Source organism: Fringilla coelebs, assembly GCF_963513975.1.
Source record: "Fringilla coelebs genome assembly, chromosome: 6".
Lineage (NCBI taxonomy): Eukaryota > Metazoa > Chordata > Aves > Passeriformes > Fringillidae > Fringilla > Fringilla coelebs.
This window is the reverse complement of record NC_140034.1, coordinates 43,891,551-43,904,369: the sequence shown is the minus strand read 5'-3', so window position 1 is coordinate 43,904,369 and position 12,819 is coordinate 43,891,551. Positions and strand designations below refer to the sequence as shown.

Genomic DNA, 12,819 nt, shown 5'->3' with positions numbered 1-12,819 from the left:
CCCCTTGTGAGTGAAAAGGCCAGGAGCAGCTGTGGAAGCAGGGGGCTGTAAATTCTCCTCTGTGATTGTAAGGCTGTGAGTTTGGGAGGCAGGAAAGCTGAAGTGCCACCAGCAGAAGGCCTTGTGGGTTGGGGCTTCATGGCAGATTTAACATCATCACAGCAGGTGTGACCTCCAGTGGCAGTGATTCAGATGATGAGGACTCTTCTGAGGAGATTGTGTATCCCACAATGTTTCCAGGCTGGGGCAGGAGTGTGGCCAAGGACGAGACTGCTCCGAGTACGAGTAAGGAACTTCTGGTGTCTTTGGATTGTTTCTTTCCCATTTTCCTGTCTTGCCTGATTCTCCTACTTTTTTGTCACACATATATTTTGTGAAAATTGGATGATCTCTTCATCAGCTGTTCCCTTCAGAAATACCTCTTTTGTGACTGGAAAATTATCTCAGGTTCCTAGCATAAAATGTCCATTCTTTCACTACTTAATATTAGTATCTCAGTTTCATGTTTGTTCAAATGTTTGCATTTACTCATGGTTTTCAAAAAAAAAAAGTTTATCTTTCCTTCTACTAATTATTTATGTGCTAAAATAATTCTAGTTCGTGGTATATATAATATACCTCTATTAAGTAGCAGACTTCCTCTCTGTTGAAGATGCTCAGGAACAATTTGGAAAGGCCAAACCCTAAGTCCCTTTTTCATTGGGATCTGTCAACAATACACAACAAGTCTTGTGTTTGCTACCTTATGCACACATGCAGTCCTCTAACATCATCTCATTTGTTTTGTGACCTCAGATGTCTAGGCATCATCCAGTATTACCACTGAGATATTTTAATAAATAGCCCTATTTTCCTCATATGAATAGTTCTACAGTGATCATCTGAGAACTCTTCTTTAATTCAAAAGCCGTCCATAGGTGAAATAATTATGTCTGAAAACCAGAAAAACATTACATATGAAGGTCAAAGCTAAATGCTGTGTGTCACTGAAGTGCACAAACTGCTACTTGTCTTTATGACCAGGGGATGGGCCCAGGCCTGGGGGTTTTTTTAGCATAGATGTTGCTGTTCATGACTATACTCTAATGCTCTTACTTGTACAAAGAGATGAATCTGTTCTATTTCTGTAATTTTATTTAATTTAAGTACATCTTAATGTGTCTGTTGTCTGTGCTCTTATTTAATCAGCAGTCACTGTTCATTAGTCTTTTATTTTTTTGAAGATAGTGCAGTATTTGCATTTTTTCAGCAGTGGTTTCCATTTTCAGTAGAAAATGCAAAATCAGGAATTCATCTTGCTTTGGGATTTCTTATGTTTCTTCCTATGCTTTGGATAGTTTTGGTGTTTATTTATCTTTGGGACTCTGCATTGGTAGCTTGTCCCACAGGTGTACTGCATTCCCTACCTTTGACAGCCTAGAGGTGTCTGCATGATCCATGGGTGAAAGTCTATCCAGTCTCTGGTCACAGACTCTTGTAGAAGTTCTGTTTGATCTTTTTAATTGTATTATAAATTTCTTGACTAATATTGGCTTCCTGGTGCTTGTCAAGGGGCTCTCATGGTTTTGCTGACCGTCACTTTTTTTGCTCAGTGGTGGATATTCTAACATGGTACTTCTTGAGTACTTCTTGGGTACTTAGCAAGCATGTTTTATGTGTATTGAGATACCTGCCATGTTCCTTAGGTCCAGCATCATTCTTAAAACATGAGCTTAAATTCCTACAACTGCTCTAATGGTTTTGCATTGCTTCTACTGTACATTGTTCTTCTGCTGCTTGTTTTTCCCATTTTTCTTGGGAAGCTTTGCATCTGTCGAATGCAAAGAAAAGAGCAACTGCTTTGATGTGAAGGGATTTGATAAGAAGAGTAAAGAGACTACAGCTAGGCTATGAAAGAAGTTCAATTTTCCATCACAAGGACAGCAGATTTAGAGCATTGTCAGCATTGAATCCTCCATTGTCCCAACAGCTGTGGACTCACAACACGAAACACTTCTGGAAGTCACCACACAAGGCCATTGGAACCCCACCTTTACAGATGAAGAGGAGCAGTATCCTAGCTCTGCTAGCAGGGGTAAAGCAATCAAACATTTCCGATAATACTCAGATTTCTGATATAATTCAGTGAAGTATGACACTCAGGGTGCAGTTGTTTGTAATTCCCACACCATTAGCCTCAGTTCATCAGTTCAGTGCATTACCTTTAGATTATTTGTACTAGAGCCCTCAAAGGTGGCATCTCTAACATTCATCTGTCGTTTCAAGTCTATCTTATGTATCTAAAGTTCATTTCTTGCCACTTCTCTTCGCATCTCTGGTATTTCAAAATTTGCCCTGCCAGTAGTGGGCAATAAATCTGAGCAGACTGTAACTTTTATTGAGAAAAAAAATTCCTTTTTCCACTTCAAAATTTCCATTGTAAAATCTGAAGACAAAAGACAAAAAAGGGAGCTAGTGTTTCCAATAAATAAATTGTCCTACAAAGGATAATACACTACCTCCAGATGAACTGGAGGTGAACATTTCGCTACCAGTGTTAGTGCCAGTAGCCAACTGAGATACCAAAATGTTCAATTCTGTAGGCAAAAGTTAGAGAATGCAACCTCAAGCTATTTTTCTGGTTTTTTCTGGTTCTGAGATTGTTTTGAACAGCAGAAGTTTGTACAATTTGCATTAGAACAGATTCTGTAATCACGCCGAAATGGTTTTTGTGATAACTTCCTTTTAGTGGTGAAGTATTGTTAGATCAGTTGTATTCATACATTGATTAATATTACCTCTTTTTTTGTAAGACAATCTATATGTATTTAGTTTAATTTAAAAATAGTGAACTACACATGCATGAGCACTGTCTTTACAAATATGTCATTGCCTGAATGTGAAGATAAATATTCCTCCAGTTTTTCTGTTCTTGGGAAATAGCATAGTTTCTCTCTCTGGTAACTTATGACACGTATGACACATCCAGCTCATTCTTTGCATGCTCTGATTAAGGACCTTAGCTTTACTTTTATATTCCATTCATGGAAATGTTTGATACTTAAGGCAAATATATTTCCAGCTGAGTTCTTATGCTTATCTTAGGTTTACTGATGTATCTTTTCCAAACCTTCATTAGAGCATCTCTTTTAGTGGTGGTACTTCAGCTGATTTCTGACTGCATCTTCTGCTGTGTAAACAACAGCAAGTTAAAGAGTAAGCAATTAATTAATTGCATTGGTAGGAGCTTTAATTATTGTTGAGTTCAAAATAAGTATGCTTATCTACTTATATGAACCTGCTTATTTAATTCATCCAATCTCAGAAGAAATTACAATTTCCTTAGGGCCAGCTTTGTAATTATGCAATTGAGATAACTCAAAAGAAAAGGTTCATCAGTGTTTTAATTTAAAAACACAGAGTACAAACAAACTCAACAGTTAAGTTTGGATTAATAAATATGAAATAGAGATGCAAGCTGTTGTTTCTATGAGCTCTTCTGGTTCTTGGATATCTTATCTTCCACTGGTCATTGGGATACTTTCTACTGTACTTAAATCTTCTGCTGCTCCTGGTGATGCTTTTGTGTGATCGGGTTTCTGTTTTCTTTCATCTTTCATTTCACATGATATGCAACAACAAGAAAAAGCCAAACGCAAAAGCCAAACACCCTTGTTAGGTAGACTGTGATGATAAGGATAATATGATGATGTTTAGTATTTTGATCATTATTGATTCAATCACAATCTTACCAGCACTGGTTACAAGTGAAAATGAAAATCATCAAGGATCAACCCAACATCCGCTGTTACACAGCCTTCATTCTGGAGGGATCAGTCAAGAACAAAATCCTGCAAATACCACTGCCAGTATTGAACATGAATTTACTACTGCAGGTGAAAATTATTTTGGAAAGGAAACTTCTACAGGTAATATTGCAGGACACATTTTAGTAAATTTTCAGGGTTGTCTTAAGATTTAGTTTTAGGATGTTTTACTAACATTTTTGCATTCTGAGGCCATAACACAGGTTCTGTGAATAAACCTCAGCAATTTTGATATTATTTTTTAAATTAGTCTGTTCTTCAGACTTTTCCCAGATGTTTCTCTTCTATTTTTCTTGTATGTCAAGACCTTTAGTAGGTTAATTCTGTAACTGTCTCCTGTGTTTTGTGTTGTGTATCATGCAGTCACAAGCTTTCAACAAGCTATCTGCCAGGGTTTTGTCTGAAGGAAACAGAGAAGGCTTAAATGGAAAAATAGTAATGTGTGCTGCATTTTTCACTCCTTTGGCAACTGTGTTCGCTCCCCTGTTGCAAGCCATTCTTGGCCCTGGGATTTTTTTTTCCCAGTTTTTGTTAATGACAGTTATATCTTAAAAAAAATGTCTAAAATGTCTGCTCATCCCACTTTTGAACTATAGCAATATGAAGGGAAGAAAACAAAGCATAATGTAGAATAAGAGAGAGGCTTCTCTCTTTCATTGGTTGAATCAATTGAAATATAAAAGATAAAATTATACTGTAAAGGTGGTAACTGAAAATTGATATATTTTAATTTCTGTTTCTGTGAGCGTGCCAAAGTTATAAGTTAATGACACATGTCCTGTACTAAGCACTGCCAACAGTGAATGCACCACAGTCATCATCTGCTCTTGTGGATTATCAAATACAGGTCTCTGATAATCTGTTATACCACACCACTATAGCAATACATAATGGCCTAATTGCAATTAAAATTGTAACCCACTGTGGCAAATTTCCTGCTTCCTCCCCCCCTTACTGAGTTGAAGGGGCTAGGAAAGTTTATGCTTTTTTACACAATTTGGGTCCTCTTTTGCTTTGATTGTGTGATAAAATTCTACAGGCTGGGTGACATGGATGGGGTTTTTCTAATTAACTACAAGATCAGATATTCTCCAGCTGTTTGCTGTCTTACTCCTTGTGTGCACCATTCACAAACCTGAACCATGACCTAGCATTACTCTTTGTGTGTTTTCCTGGAGATGCTGCAGCTAATGAAACAGTGAAACTTTGAGGAGAAGAAATTGGATATAGCAAACATACTCAAATTATGTGATTAAAATCTTACTGATGGGTCATATCCTTGCAGTTATTTATGTCTGAGGTTTTTAATTCTGCATCAGTGAATTTTGGTGCAATATTCAACAATACAAAGCTGACAGCAAGATTCAGAGAAATACCTTTGAAAAACAGTAAGACACCTTGATTCTGAAAAGCATATGCTCAGTTTGAGGAAGGATTTGGTCCTACTGATGACAGTGGGCAGCTTTTCTAAATATAAACCAGGGTGAGAAGCAAATCTACTTTACTTCTCTTTGCCATTAAATGTAGTAGACATGTGATCAGGACCTGTCATAAAGACAAGAACTGAAGAGGAGAATAATGTGAGAAATGGATCTTTATATACTGAGTTCATAATTGCTTCACCATCATCATAACAGCTGTGGTCCCCAGCCCTGGGGCCAAACAGAACGACTCAGCACGAGAGCCACTGGTGTATCCACGCTGGGATGGGGGAGAGGATTATGCCACAGAGCCTGCTGTAATGGATAGAGTTACTCCTTCCAGAGAGAGCAATCATGAAAGAGACTCTTCCACTACAGGTACTAGTAATAATGTCTGTTGTCTATGTTGCATCACTTCTGTCTCTCAGATGGCCTCTCCTGGAAAGATATTCCATGAACTTGTAGACAGGAGTAATTACTGATCTCTTAAAATAATCTCATAAACTGTAGGGTGATTAATTTTCTCTGTGCCCTGTCTGGATGGTGGTGAAACAGAAGATTTCAATTTTAACTTCAATTTTAGTTTTATAAAATATTTGTTCTTTACTTGCCAACACCACTTATAGGGCTTTTCATTCCATAGTGAAACATGGCTGTGAAATTGCATCCAGCTCATTACATAAGTTATATTATTTTGTACTGCCAGACTGTCTTTGTCATAACATCGAATCCATACTTATGCATGTTTCTACCTCAAGAGGTTAATCCATTCAATTTGTGAATATTCACTTGGAGAAAGAGTGTTATTTTCTTTATTGAAATCTTTATTGAAATCTCTATCCCTCTGGTTCATTCCTAGAATGATCAGAGGCTGGAATCTATAAAGCTGACGTGACACAGCAATGCATTCTCATACAACACACAGTATTTATAACATCAAAACAGTGTTCTAAAAACATGGTGTGGAGGTCTCTCCTCTCCATCTGCCACTGGAATCTGTGTATTTTGCCAACATCTCGCTCCAACATGCTGAGCTTAAATGTGGGTCTCTCAGAAGCCAGTGACAGTGTGGAGGCAGAAGCAGAGACCTTCATGTCTTCTTGACTGTCAGCATTTCAGCACTGATGCCTGTAATGTGAAACACGCTGTAACAGCAAGTGACAGTGCCAAGGAAGCTGAGACTCTGTAGGTAGCCTGGGATGCAGGTCAGGGAATGCTTCTGACTTCTGCCTCTGTGTCTTTCCCTGGGTCCACTGCCCTCAGGAGTCTTTTTGATTAAGTAAAAAAGCAGGCAAGAACAGCAAATGGATATGTCTCACCAAAGCTGTGGGAGAGCAGCGATGCTGTAGACAAGCTCTCCCTTCTCTGCCCTTTTTGTGGAGAGAAAAGGGTAACAGTGCTTTAGGGGGAACAGGAGCTTTGGATGGGATGGTAATGGGAAGGCCACAGCAGCACTCATGTGGAATTAACAGCTATTAAATAATCTGTGCTTAAATCATCTGTTATTAAACCATCATAGCAGCTGTTGCCTCTCCTGATGGTGCCCACCACAAAGAGCCAACTCAGTCACTCCTGCCTTGGGATGATGAATCAGAAATGAGCACTGAAGGCATCATGAATCCCACGGATGCCCCTGGGGATGAAGTTCTCCACTGGACCACAGGCACTACGATCAAAGCTGGTAATGGCTCTCCTCCGATGGTTCCAGTAAAAATAATGGATTGTACTCATTTCTCATGTCTGGTGTGAAATGAGACATTATTTCTTCTGAAACTGACTTTCCTTGTCTTTCTTATCTTTGAAGTGTGCATTCTTGTTGTGAAATTACAGTGCAAATGTTCTTATGATTTTGTTGCATCTGAATATCCCAACAAGAATTCCTGTCTGCTTAAGAATATTTTTTTTCCTGTGTGCCGTCTTTCTTATGTCTCCTGATTTTGCTCAGGTGTATTTTTAACTGAGAAGGCTGTTGCTTTTTGGGGGTGGCTGGTAATGTAAATGCTTGTTTTTCATGTCTGGTCATTCCTGGTCTCAATATTTCAACATATTCTCTTAATACTGTAAAATTTGAAATAATTTATTGGAGTTCGTTCATGTAGTTCTGCAAGGTTCTAACTTAAATTCCCAAACTCTGCACGTTATCCATTTAAAATTATTCTCATTCAAAATACTGCTTTTTTATTTAATACAATAGGATTTTTTTAATCACACTGTAGTTGTTTGGACCTTCTTGCATCTTTTCTTCCTGCATTTTCTAAACAAGACATTCTAAAGAAAAATTAGCTGCTCTCCTTTTGCTTTTCTTCCTCTAAATCCATTTTTATCTGGGTTATTTAATCCTCAACCTTTAGGATTTGACAGAGAGCTATGAAAACTACAAATTGTGTGGATTATAAATGCAGTTTGTAGATTTAAAAGTTTGTGTTCTCTATCATCTGCTCATGTTTTCTAAATATGAATGAGATTCTGTAAAGTTTCCCAGTTCACTGTTTTCAAGCTTTATGAGGTTTGACAGGTCAGTTGCAAATACGAAAACCCAAATTTTGGAATTTTTTCAGATGTTATTTATTAAGTCATTCTAATCTGATTCCTGTGTAACAACAGGAATTCTTAGAGTCACTCTGAAAATAATATTGCTGTTTTCTTACTTCTAAACAGTGTTCACTAGGTATTTTCAAAACCAGTATTTTAGGCTGCACTGTGAATATTAGTGAAGGAAGAGACAAGTCAAAAGGAGTGTGTCATATGCAGAGGATATTCTTTGCTTATGGCTTTGTTTTGTTTTCTTTTGTTTTTCTTCTCACTGCATAGTCTACATAGGCAAATAAATTAAAAAGGTAGAGTTTACTAAAAATAAAGAGAGAGTAATATGTAAGGTACATTTTTAAAATGTTTTTGAAGTTAACTTGGCCGTCATCACAACAGTCACAGCCTCCACTGGCACTCTGGCACCAGAAGATATAACCCAGGAAGCGTGGGCACCTCGCCTTGTGGTAACATCTGCTTCCTCTCCTGAGGGTGCCCACCACCAAGAGCCAGCTCCAACACCTCTGCCTTCAGATGCTGAACCAGGACAGGGCACTGAGGGCATCACAAATCCCACGGATACGCCCGGAGATGAAGTCCTCCACAGGACCACAGCCAGCGTGACCAAAGCTGGTAATGACTCTCTTCTGATGGGTACCAGCAAGAATAATGGATCATTCTCATTTCTCATGTCTGGTGTGAAATGAGACATTATCTCTGCTGAAGATGACTCCTTTCACTGTCTTTCTCATCCTGGGGATCTTCATTCTTAGTGTGGACTTGCAGTGAAAAATCTGTCATAGGACCTGTGAACGAGGCCTAAGGGACTCCCTGCTGGTGTGCTTGGTGGTTTCTGACCTTTGCTGAAGCATGCTTTTGGATGATCTCCCAAATGTTCTGCGAGACATGCACTTTGGTGATTCTGAATCCCCAGCTCCATCTTCCTTTCTTGTGCATCAGTGAATTAGGCTGCCTATGCTTTGGCACCATGACTGGTGTGGTGGAGGTGCTCTGGCAGGATAATCAGATGACTTGATCCTGCAACTCAGCAGTGGCACTATCACTGGGCAGTGGTGTCCCAGTGGTGAGGGCAGTGCATTCACAGAAGAATTACATCCCTTAAATTCTGCCATCAGTTTCTTACTTCTCTTCCCCTGTGTATGGCTGGGCCAGACCGACAGAGGTGAGGCCACTCACTCCTGAGTTACAGGGTCAGGTTCTTGCTGCTCAAGTCTCTTCTTCTAAAGGCCTCCCCTTTCCCTCTGTCACTGGGATCTGCGTAGCCACCAGCATCCTGCTCCAACATGCTGAGCATAGATGTGGGGCTTAAGGGTCTCTCAGAAGCCAGTGACAGTGTGGAAGGAGAAGGAGAGGCTTCGTGTCTTTTCCCCTCCTTCTGTGCTTTGCATGAAGAAGGTGAAGGTGCTTTCTGGTGGAGGTGGAGATCTGTAATAGATTTGCTGTGGCCCAGGAAATGATGTGGGCGGTGGTTTTTGTGAGTTCTCCCTGATCATGCCACCATCATGGCAGTCACAGAGTCCGTGGATGATGCTGACCAAGAGAAAGCGACCAAGGAGCCACTGGCACCTGGCACTGCACCTGGAAGGGAAGGGGAACCAGCAAGCACCACAGATGGTTTCCATGTCCATGGGATACCTGGAGTTTTTTCAGACATTGAGGACCGTTTTATTCCCTTGCAGACTCCTCTTACTACCAGTAAGAATAGTGAATTATAACCATTTTCATTTATCCATCAGTAAGTTGTTATTGTGGACAATGGCTATTGTCCAAAAATGTGTACTAAGCATAATTGTAAATGGTTGTCATATTATGATTTCCTTTCTGGGTTTTGTTATTGGTTTTAACCCACTGATAAAGTGTCATGAATTGTATCTCTTTCTAGTAAAAACACTAGGTAAAGGCTGAAAATAGTGTTTTGCAAATAAGCTTTTCTTATATTCTGTTATCAGAATGTGGTAACACAAGTATTGAAATGAAGAAGTGAAAACTTTCTGCTCTTGCCCATACATTTGTGATAGCCTTTGTCTTTCTTTGTTTTGCTGGGCACCAATGACAGCTGTGTAACCCTTAGCTATCTGTCACTTTTTCACCATTTGTAACCTTTTAAATTAGCTGAATAAGTAAAAAAGAAAGGTAATTCTCTATGACACCATTTTTTCCCTAGCTATATGTTCTGTTGGTATCTTTCCAGTGATTAGTTGTAGCTGTTACTGGGCCATAGCTGACATTTCATTTGTGAACAGCTTTGCTTTTCAAAGGGTTATTCTTCTGATGAAGTTAGTGCAGTTAACAGTGTTTGCCTATTATACTACATACAGCCTTTGGTATTTGTTTTTTTTTAATGTGTGGTCACATGCTAATAACATGGGAAATGAAGGGACTTTTCCATATTCCCAAATGTAGCTTCCACACAAATAACCATCCTAGCAGTAAGGGGATTTTTTCCCAATTCAGCTAATCCAAACACTGTTTTCATGCATTTTCTTGGAAGTTAGTGGAACCATTCCAGAGCAGAATTTCGCCAATAATCTGTGGACATTCACTGCATAGAAACAAGATAATGTACCTATATTTTTACAGCATTATACAGAAAACACTTGAAAGCTAAATGTTTTAATAATTCATTAATATAATTAATATATTGTGAGGTAGAACTTGGGCTAATTATTTTTTCAATAATTTTGTATCAACCAGTAAATTCAACTCCAACAAAATTGCCTGGTTATAGTATTTTGACATAGACATAGCACTATAGATGGAAATTATGTATTCGTCAGAATTTTACTGGAAATCTGTTTTAAATAATGTCTTCCTACTAAAACACATTTCTTTCATTTCAGAGGCCCTATTCACCCAATTAATTGAAGCTGCCTTCTTAATTTTATGTGCAGACATTACACACTATGAAAAAATGTTTGCTACCTTTCTGTTTTGAGCACATAAAACCTGTAAGAACAGGTTGGAATCTTTTCCAGTGGGAATATCTTTCTCAGTGGGAATATTGTCAGTACCCTGGCCAAAGGCTCAGAAGGCCATTTTCTCCAAACTCTTCCTCTTTTCATTCACCTTCTCTTGGTGCATTTTAGGAACACGGTTTACGGGAATTACTAAGACACCACCATTGTTATCAGAAAGATTATTGAAGGGTGCATTCATTTGTAAGGCTGCCCAGTGCAGGTGAAGTGGAATGGAAAAGATTCATGAATGTATTGTTAAAGCCTTCTCTGATCAGATGAATGGTTTGACGTACTGTACCACTTTTTTTCACTCGCTGTTCTTCTACAGGAATGTTTAAGCTGTGGTCAGACCACACAAATTGTACAAGTGTCCACAGCATAACGAGTCAGTCCACTGAAGGGACACAAAAAATAACTGTCTGTTAAGAAAAACATCTGCTATGGTACCAAAATGAAATGTAGAGGGCTTTTGAGGTTCCCTCCCTGCCACTTGCAAGCACCTCCCCAGAGCCAGAACAGCAGGGAATGTAGCTGACCCTTGCTGCTTCTTCTCAGTGCTCAGAGGAGCAGCAAATGCAGCAGGTTTCTAAACACACAAATCTTAATAAATGTCTGAATTCTAAGGGGTTTTGTGGAGGACAGAGCACAAATGGAGGAAAAGCTCAAAAATCTGCTGAGACCTAGTGTAGACAAGTTAGTAGGTCCCTCTTGGTCAGCTTTCTTTGCTGCTAGATCAAGATTCTTCATTTGTGCTCTGTCCTTTGTTTTGAGATAGCACCAAACAACACACCAGTCAATAAGTTTCTAGTTAATAAAAATAATAAAAACATCTGGAAAATTCATGAGCTGCTTGCTGGCTGTGCTTCACAGAGGGAATAAAACATGCTTCTCAGTTTTGTATTTCCCAGCTGTTACTAGGAAATGAGATCAGAAATACTGGACAGAAATTAGTAGTAATGTGGGATAAAGAAAAAGAACTTTACAGCTGATTAGAATTAGTGTTTGATTTCTTAGAGTCTGGAAGAATTCAGAGAGGTGGAGATCTGAAATATATTTTTTGTAGTGATAATGAAGCAGCAGTCCCAAATGAAATTACTGTATCTATAGTCTGCTGATAATTTTAGACTTGGGATACCCTTATGGTAATAGCATGGGCCAGGAATGTAATTGCCTAAAATTTTAAGCAGTATGGCCAGCTTAGAAAATATAAGAGACTGATTTAAGATCTTATACCATCTTGGAACCAAATTACACAACTTTTTGAAAAGGACAAGAGGATCGACATCTAAGTTTGCAGAAAACACTTTTATATTATGGAAAGAATACTTTTAATTTTTAGAGTCCCACTCTAGAGCTGCCAAAGTCACGAGCATTCAGAGAACTATTGTTCAATTTTATGACAGCATTGGAGTTTTAAGTGTTCAGTTTTATCCTGTGTCAGAATAGAATTGAAACCTATGAGGGAGACAAGAGAGGAAAGCCAAGTTTTGCTTCTCAAAATATTAAAGGTAGCCATAGTTCAGATGAGTGTCATGCTTACAGTCTGTGTGATAGCTTTCAGTATAAACACTCATCAACTGCTTCAGCATGGACATTCCAGAGCATGACTTTTGCATTTTAAGTTTAAGTTGCAGTCTTTGTATATTGCTGTTAAATTTCCATCCAGCATATTTGGCCTCATGGCTGGGGTTTTTTGCTCTTTAGGCTCTACCTCTAGTGGATATGGTAACGAAGGACCACACAAGGGACATTATGAATCCACCACTTCCCCTGGAGAGACCGCCACAACAACAATAGATTCACAGCCAAGGTCGGCCCGTGTACCAGGTGGGTTTTTCGAGTCAAATGTTTTAAAAATCCTAGGACAGAATTCTCTTCATATGAACTGAAGTAAGAGGTGAAAATAAAGGTCAAATGCAGTTGTTCAGGCTTTGTTCTGGATCAGATAATATTCAGCATTTCAAAGATGGAGCATATTGTAACTCATATAGTTTTTCAGCAATATTAAGATGAGAGAAACCATGCATTTGGGGAATGGGATTAAGATTCAATTAACTTTTATAAACTGAAATTAAATCAAGTAAAACT

The 12,819-nt window shown here is 38.7% G+C and overlaps 1 protein-coding gene across 1 annotated transcript in view; it reads left to right on the top strand.

The window, feature by feature from the left end:
- CD44 (CD44 molecule (IN blood group)) overlaps nucleotides 1-12,819 on the top strand; it is a 49,162-nt gene that overhangs the window by 30,225 nt on the left and 6,118 nt on the right. Inside the window, exons 10-17 of the mRNA XM_084207273.1 lie at nucleotides 163-285; nucleotides 1,970-2,074; nucleotides 3,735-3,908; nucleotides 5,444-5,605; nucleotides 6,747-6,908; nucleotides 8,129-8,386; nucleotides 9,284-9,469; nucleotides 12,436-12,558. Of these exons, the coding sequence (XP_084063399.1) occupies nucleotides 163-285; nucleotides 1,970-2,074; nucleotides 3,735-3,908; nucleotides 5,444-5,605; nucleotides 6,747-6,908; nucleotides 8,129-8,386; nucleotides 9,284-9,469; nucleotides 12,436-12,558 (1,293 nt within the window). The remainder of the gene's footprint in view (nucleotides 1-162; nucleotides 286-1,969; nucleotides 2,075-3,734; nucleotides 3,909-5,443; nucleotides 5,606-6,746; nucleotides 6,909-8,128; nucleotides 8,387-9,283; nucleotides 9,470-12,435; nucleotides 12,559-12,819) is intronic.